Here is an 8,556-nt window from a genome sequence, read left to right as displayed (position 1 = left end):
CATTCAAAGGCTTGTGCCTGTCAGGATTAGAGACTGAGTATAAGCCCATCTTGCATTCAGATACTCGTCTAACTTTATCCCAACGATGCAGATAGTCCAATAAAATATATAATCCAAAAATCCTTGCCTCTTGCATAATTCCTGGACCATCACAGTACTAAAGAAGAAACAGTGATCTGACCTTCCACTCTCCCACAGTGCTGCTAGCTGCTCTCTTAGCTCACTCCTATCCCCCAAAGGATGAGTCCATCTTCTCCCCCTTCAATGTTTAAGTTTCTTAAGGACTTGATCAAGGTATTCCCTTTGGTGCAAGATGTGGTTGCTTGGTGGCGCTTATAGTTAGTGTCCACTGCCCTGATGGGCCCTGGGGCCCACAATTTGAACTGATGGCTACATGCTTGCTACTGTCAGTCCATGAGGTAGCCATTGTGGCAATCACCCCAGCAAGAAAGGAATTGATGGTAGATTCTGCCTATACTGTGTTTTACCTGAACAAGTATGATGTTCTGCTGAGGTCCCTTCCGACCATCTATGAATCTATAAGGTCCCCCTATGGATTCACTCTAAATTTCTACCCATAGTTGTCATGGAGTGTTATCTTAATCAGGAGATTTACCTAATGTTTTCACTTCCAAAACTGCCTTTAAGGAGTCAGAGCTTTTTACCTGCACAAAATTTAACTTTTTGAAAAATCTCTGGACATTTGTTTCCACAGCTGAATGACAGGCACAGCAGTTTCTGTCCAAAGACTTGAACTGTCAGAATGGGCTGCAAAGTCACTAAGGTGGAACCACATGTGATCCGACTTGATTTAACAAGAGCCTAAACAATACAGATGGATTCCATTTGGACTATGTCTGTAATAGACATATGAAGAAAGGCCACTTGGAGCACCATTCACATCACCAAATATTAAACCATTGTAGAGGTTTCTAGAGCAGATTTGCATTTTCCAAATCCAGTCCTCTAGTCACTTTTAATGTAAGGCTTACAGATGTGCCTCCAGATAGAGCAGGCATCTCTTTGAAGTTACTGACAGTGTAATGTACATAAGGACAGACACTTGAAAAAGAAAGAAGTTATTTACCAATAACTAAAGCACTTCAAGCTGTGTTGTCCATATGCATATTCCGTATCCTTTTTCCCCTTTCCTTTGGAGTCCCTGGTTGAGATCAAACTAAGGGGCAGAAAGTATACATTGACCTTTATACAATTGGCACAGAACAGAAAGAGAGGCAGGGTAACATGCATGTCATGCAGGTCCTTCTAGGGGTCAAAAGTTTCTGAGCTCAAGTTCTGGAGGCTTATGTGCACCTCCAGTGGAACGTGCATGTGCACGTTTCAAAGCGCTCTAGTTACTGGTAAGTAGCTTTTCTTTGTTTTGTGAAATGCTCTGTAACAGATTCTGTATAAAGGGGCTGAGTTTTACTTAGTGGGTGCATCTATACATGCGCATTTACTGCACGGCAACCGAAATTACTGCTCAATATGGGCATGCATCTACACATGTATGCCTGTACTGCGCAGTAAATATGGCAACTTACGCTGGCTTGGGTGTAAATTTGATACCTGCATCATTCAGGTATCAAATTTATGCCTGATTTAATTACTGTGCAGTAACACATGTGTAGACATGTTACTGTGCAGGGCCTCCCTGCTGGGTCTGCTCAGATACTCGGGGGCTGGCCTGAGCCCAGCCCCAAGGTTCTTGGCTGGCTGCCTCTCCTGGCTTCAATTTAGGACTAAAGTTAGTCCCAAGTGCTGGCAGCCAGAGGCTGGAGTTCCCCCTAGTGGCCACAGGGGCACATGGCAGGCTGCTCTGACCTGCATGCATAGACCTACTCCCACTTACTGTGAAGTTACTGTGCAGTAAATTTAAGCTGGCGTACATGCACGTGTAGAAATGCCCGTTTTTTTGTTCAGGGTTTCTGTTTATAGTGGACACAGAGTAAAGTTTTTCTCTTGGAGGCCAAGGACTAGGTCTGAGGTGCTGCCTGAACCCCTGGCCACTAGCAGTGGGAAGCCCCAGCATTGTCTTATTCCATAGCCATCAGTTAGCCCGTGTTTTGGAATCCTTCTGAAATCTGATACCATAATCAGAGAGCACTACAGTATTTCAGACTTCTCTGTTTCTCCAGAGTAAAATACTTCATTGTCAATTACTAGAGATGTGGCTCTGACTCTATTATTCTAAAACTTTGGATTGGGGAACCAATGGGTTGTTGAGAGAGACTGTTTGAGAGACAGAAGTTTCTGCTTCACTAATGTCAGTTTATTCAGCAGATAACACACATTTCCACATTTACAAATGAACTAGTTACCTTGCAAAGTAAGTCTCATTTCTTATCCTGTTGATCAGTCTGTGGTCTTGCTGGGATGTTCAGGAGTGTAGTTTAGTAGTCCAGCAGCCTAGTATTCTAGTGACTCTTTGTTCCCAAATGTTTTTATGCCTTTTGTTACTTGCATATTCGTTATTTTCCCATGACTGTTGCTACTGCTACTGGCTGTTTATAAATTATTTGTGTAATTGAGTTTTCACTATTGGTTTTATTTTTGAAAACCCTATATGCATAAATACACCCAGACTGGCATATTTTTCTTACCACACTTTCTCTCTTTCTGAGCATCTTCTCACTGTCCTTGACAGTTTCTATTTTGACAAAACTTGCAGCTGCTTTGCTCCGCTTTAACTAGCTAGAGGCTTTTTGCAAGCTTGGTTGCTGTGCAGCACCTCGCAAGAGTGGACACTGGCAGTTTTTATGGTTGCAGCTGTACCTCTGCCTCTCTGCTTAACTTACCTTTATTTTCATTTTTTGTGTCACAGAGAGCTCTTCTGGAAAAGAAGCAGAGAAAGAAACGTCTTGAGCCCTTAATGGTCCAACCAAACCCAGAAGCAAAGCCACGCAGGTCAAAGCCCAAAGGATGTGAGGAGCAGACTCCATTAGTGGGGACCCACCCACCATTCCAGAGTGATGTTGTCCTGCATGGTGTGTTGTCTTGCCAATTAGCAAACATTTTTAGGAATGCTAGTGTGTTTTTTGCTGTAGGATGTTTATCATTTGCCATGGGACTAGGCAGGAGAGATTTTAAAGGGTTCGTGATTTCACTGGACACAGCAGTATAGAATTCATCTTCACCCTTATCCTGTCTCTGTGCAGTAGAAAAAACTGAAAGTAGGACTTTAAAACTACAAACCTGACCTAGAGCCTTGTGACAAATGAATCAGTTAGGGAAAATCCAGCATGTCCAAATAATTTTCTCTTGAGAGCTGGACTCAGGCCACCTGAGTGAGCAGAAGGATGTGTGGAACTGTTTAGTTTCCTAAATTCCCAGGTACTTCAGTAGCATTCCAAGAAATGCAGGGAGCTATAAATCCTGAATGAGAGAGATTCATTGCCTTTTTTCTAAGCTTGCAGAAAAAGGAAAGGAAATAAATGTTAACAACCAGAACATGTACTTTCCTTCAAGTGCCAAAGGACTGCTGTGACAAGCTGAGAGTGAGGAGGCCTCACAAAACAGTATTGATGAATCCTAAATAAAAATCATGTTACTGATATTAGAGGTTACACTTTGAAATATATGCATCTCCTAAGATCCTACCTCTCTTTAAATGTTTTGCTTGTTTTTTGAATCACTGGCAGGAAAGTGGGAGTGAATTGATAGGATGTTAGCTATAGTACTTGCTAAACTGACAGCATGTTTAGAATTAAGTGGGAGAAAGCAGCCAGTGAGGGGAATTTCTGGTTAGAGAACAAGACAGGAGATTAAAATAAGGAAACTAGATGCTACAAAAGCCAGAGGATGAGGGGAAAATCACAACCCACTAGCCAACTTAGTCTTGAAGCTATGTAAGTACTTCTAGGCCAGAAACCTTTAAGATGGAGTAAAGGTTATAAATATATCTGTAATCTAGAAGTAAAATATATGAGTAAACAATTTTAGTTATAAAATGCAAAAATACTGGAAAGCCAAGAAACTCCAAGCTACAAATACACTTAAAACAAGTATTTGTTTGTCGTAAAATGTAGGGTTGGGATACTCTGGCTACACCTGTAATATGGGGACCCTGGACGTGTCTACACATGCATTAATGCACTGTAATTACAGTACATTAAGTTTAGTACCTGTAATAACAGGTACTTAAGTTAACGTGTCGTAATCAGCACTACTGCACAGTAGTGTTGGTGCATGTTTTTTACATGACGCTAATGCTCAGTAGACTAATTCTGCTGTGCATTAGCGCATCAGCATGACTTTCACCATGATGTGCTAATGTGCAGCGGAATTGGTTTACTGCGCGTCTTGTATCTAATGTAGACACAGCTCTGTCTGCAAGCTGACTAACAAGAGCTGCAGTATATTGCAGCTGTGTGTTAGGTTTAAACGTGGATACTTTGGTTCCACAAGAAACTTAAGCAAGAGCTGTTTAGAATGTGGAATATTGCCTCTGGCTGTGGTACCTTTACCATGTTCTTTCTGGCATATAGTATTTGCTCACATACTACATGCACCTTTCCCCTATAATTAGCCTTCCAAAATTGGGATGCTTGTCTTAACTGGGGATCTGATTTTCTACCCAGAATAGAAATATGAAAATGCCATAAGATAGCTGCTGCTGCTTTTTCTTATCTTCCCTCCAGTAGCTGCATGGAGGGAGGGACAGAAGCCAGAAGATACAGATCCAAGGTGGGTTGTAATGGTGCAGTCACACTCCACTTTGACTCCGGGTTCACTCAAAAGTTTGAAACTGATTGCCCAGCAGCAGTGGTAGCATTTCTATTCAGACCATGCTGAGGGAGTCAATTGACTTCATGGCTCATTATAATCTATCTGATTTCTGTTCATTGCTCTTCATGCCACAGGTGTTAATTACCCTCTCTCCTTTTTAATGGTCTTGATATTCTACTAATCAAGCTATCTTTTGTTTGGTATTTTTGATTGTCTGTTAGCTGCTCCAGGTTTCTCTTCCCCTATTTCACAGCCCTGCGGACTGTTTTAAGTTTTTGTCAAAATTATAGATTCACTCATGGTGCCCTGAAATATTTCAAGGGTGCCACAGGGTACCAGACAATTATAGTGCTGTTAGGTGTGCATGTGATTCACAACATAAACCCAGAGTTTTCAAATAGGAATCTATAGTATTAAAACATTCTAACTTGTAGTGATCTTACTGAATTATTTGCATTAGAAGAGTTGCTCTGTTATTTTTCTGTAGTCAAAAAATAAGTGAAAACTTAGAGCTAGCATTTTCCAGAAGATGCCTTGAGTCTATCAAGAAGTGGCTCAAATCTGTTGAAGGGTATCTAGAGTCTAAAAGAGTTGAGAATTACTGAGCTACCTTGCCAGTTTTGGGTGAAACAGCCAAGAGCTACTGACAGTTCAGATATAAGAAGGTTAAAACTGTAGCTGAGTAACAAAGGGAGGGTGAGTGAGCTGAAGATTAGGCAGTGTACCTCCTTTATGTGGCCATAACTCTAGAAAAATCTTTCTTTCATTCTGCCTTCCCAAAAACAAGGTGCATGTCTTAACTGAGGATATGTGACATGCAAGAAAACACAGTGTTTATTAGGGAATGTGGAGCCTAATATCAAGAAGATTAATAAGGAATGTGATGATAAGGACAGTAAAGGGGTAAAATGATTATCCCAGAATGAATCTAAGGGTTTTAGTGGGTTGTATAAACCCACTTAATTTAACCTAGAAACACTTGTGAAAAAATTAATATAATCATCATAGTTTAGAAGTGGAGGAGCTGAGGCACAGAGAGACAGAGCTCCCATAACAAGCTCAAGATGACATAGGAGGTCTTTGCTAGAGCCAGAGTTAGAATCCTGGCTCCTAAAGATGTAAAGTAGTATGTTTTTGGGATTAGTATTTCCTCAGTTTGCCTGTGGGACACGGCAGTGAGCTTAGATTCTTCATACTCCAAAAGGATGCCTGAGCAGGGGAATTGAAATGAGACGCCATCTTGTGGTACTTAATACATTCTAGAAGTTTCAAAAGAAGTTAGATTTTTGCATTCTTTTTTACTGTTTTTCAGGCATTGATGGCCCAGCTGTTTTCCTGAAACCAGAAGTGCAAGACTTGGACACCAAACTCCAAATCCTCTCAGTTGGATCAACTACAACAGAAGATGATGAAGAACAAGACAGTGACAGAGAGACCCCAGTAGGCACAATTGGCAAGCCAGATCTGCAGGAGATCCTTAAAAAACGAGGTAAGATTTGGAAATAGGACTTGTATGAACAGGGATTTCTGTTGGGATTTTCTCCGTTCCTCAATCCACTCATTTGTTAATGCTGTTAGGAATCCTTTCTCACTTCACGTGCTCGGAAGCTTCCATACACAAAGGCATCTAGCTGCAGTCTAGAATACATGTTTGGCAAAAGCATAGTGACAATACCAAGCTCTCCTTTTTCTAAACTGCTAACACCCTATTCACTCAAATCCACAATGACTCTGAATTTAAGAAAATGACTCTGAATTTAAGATGACCCTCCAGTAATTAAATTCTACACATGGAAAATTTATAAATTTGTTATAATTTTCTATGTATAGAATCTAATTATTGGCGGATTGTCTTAAAGTTGTCGTCCCTTCCCCCACTGCTGAAGAGTGGAAAACAGTGGCAGGAAGACAGGCAGTGGGGAAGGCAGTGAGGGGGTCAAGCTGTAAGGGAAGCAGTAGGGGGGCAGGCTCGGGGAGGCCATAGGGGGATGGGGAGTGGAGGGAGATTAAGCAGCCTGCCCCTTGCTCCCACAACACCATGCCCTCTGCCCAGCCTGCTGAATGCCCTCCCCCATTCTTGTCCCCAGTACCTGCCCCTCCTGCTTCTCTGTTACTTGTTCCCCTCATGACTGTAGCCCCTGGAACCTGTCCTCCCCCACGTGCCTGCCCCCTCCACCTATGTCTCCCCCTCTGCAACCTCTGCCCCCCACTTGCCCCTCCCCCAACTTACCCTCTGCCTTCAGCCCCATGCCAGCCTGGGGCATGGGTGGTCCAGCCCTAGGCCAACCTGGTAGCAGCAACGATGGCAGTTCTGGCCCAGACTCTGGGGTCCAGCCAGAGTTTCTGGGGTAGGAGGGGGCACAGGCAGGGGACAGAGGCTATGGGGGAGCAGACAGCAGCTGCAGCTTTGGCCTCAGCCCTGGGTCATGGCCAGAGCTTCAGTAGCTGCCTGCTCCTCACCACTGCCTTGTACTTGAATCCAAAATGAGGGAATTTTTGCCTTCCCTCCCCCATGTTAAGCATAGGAAAAACCTTGTCTTGGATTTAAGTAAACCCAGTATTATATGGCCTACACCAATTGCATTATAAAGAATTACCACCTTTCTGTCTAAGTCTTCATCTTCCCAAGGGAAGCTGGTCACAAAATGCCACTCTCTTTGTTCTGCCAAAGTCCAGAGCACTTTTTCTCCAGTTACTGATCTCAGCATGAATATTTTGACAGCACAACAAGAACATTTTTAAGTAGCAGAAAACAGTGTAGTAATGATTTAACTGCTGAAGAGACCATCAGGAAAGGTGCTTTTCCTGATTCAGAGGATATCATGACCAGCTGTTATGGTGGCTTATCTTCAAAAGCTATGTCCCATTGAGCACTTTCACATCAGTGTCTATCACTGCCAAGTGTCTCTCATTCCTGCCAGGACCGCAGGAAGTGTGTTTGTCACAGGCAGTCTAAACATGTTGTATTAAAGTTACATGGTTTTCACACAAACTACATATCACCTTGTAGTGCCAGCCATCCAGAAGGTACCCAAAGTATTTTATAAATGAATATCCAAGCCATATTTAGAGACCATTTAATTGACTACTGAGATGCAACAGCTGTTTACCCATGCATAATAATGTTACACAGCAGCTAGGATAGGAAGTGGGAGGGAATATCTGATTGAACTTCAGGGGAAATTAAGGGAGGCAGAGTGTAAACATTCAGAATTTGGCCAGAACACTGGAGCTAACGCCTTTCCTCTTTCAGAGTATATTGTGGGTGCTTTATTAACAAGTAATCAGGACCTAGGTTTTATGTTTCATCCAATACACAGCACCTTCAGCAGTGCTTACACATGTAATTCCATACTGGGACATCAACTTACTATTGCTTCTTAAAGAAAGTTTAGTATTGCTCATAAAGATAAATGCAACGTACAAAATAAAAAAAAATCCAAAGTGCACTTGTTCTTTCCCACCCTAACCTTAATTATTATGGAGTACTTATAAAGTATCTGTATGACTGAGGAATATGGTGATAATTTCATAGTTGGTAGGGTCGGAAGGGACCTGAGCAGATTATAAGGTCCGACCCCCTGCCATGGGAGGAAAAAGTACTGGGGTCAAACAACCCCAGCGAGGTGTTCATCCAGCCTCCTCTTAAAGACCCCCAGGGTAGGAGCCAGCACCACTTCACTTGGAAGTTGGTTCCAGATCCTAGTTGCCCTGACCGTGAAGTAGCACCTCCTGATGTCTAGCCTAAAGCTACCCTCTGCCAGCTTGTGACCGTTGTTTCTTGTCACTCTTGGTAGTGCTCGGGGGAACAGGGACTCCCCCAATGCT

At 42.6% G+C, this 8,556-nt stretch overlaps 1 protein-coding gene across 2 annotated transcripts in view; it reads left to right on the top strand.

Annotated features, from left to right (window-relative positions):
• Positions 1–8,556, top strand: part of TULP3 (tubby like protein 3) — a 64,021-nt gene that overhangs the window by 41,615 nt on the left and 13,850 nt on the right. For both annotated transcript variants that reach the window (XM_019516033.1, XM_019516032.1), the window contains exons 3-4: positions 2,825–2,987; positions 6,041–6,217. In XM_019516033.1, coding sequence (XP_019371578.1) covers positions 2,825–2,987; positions 6,041–6,217 — 340 coding nt within the window. The remainder of the gene's footprint in view (positions 1–2,824; positions 2,988–6,040; positions 6,218–8,556) is intronic.

The sequence above is a fragment of the Gavialis gangeticus genome, unplaced genomic scaffold, assembly GCF_001723915.1.
Source record: "Gavialis gangeticus isolate Ggan-Ray unplaced genomic scaffold, GavGan_comp1, whole genome shotgun sequence".
Taxonomy (NCBI): Eukaryota; Metazoa; Chordata; order Crocodylia; family Gavialidae; genus Gavialis; species Gavialis gangeticus.
Note: the sequence above shows the minus strand (reverse complement) of the source record. Positions and strands in the feature narration are given on the sequence as shown.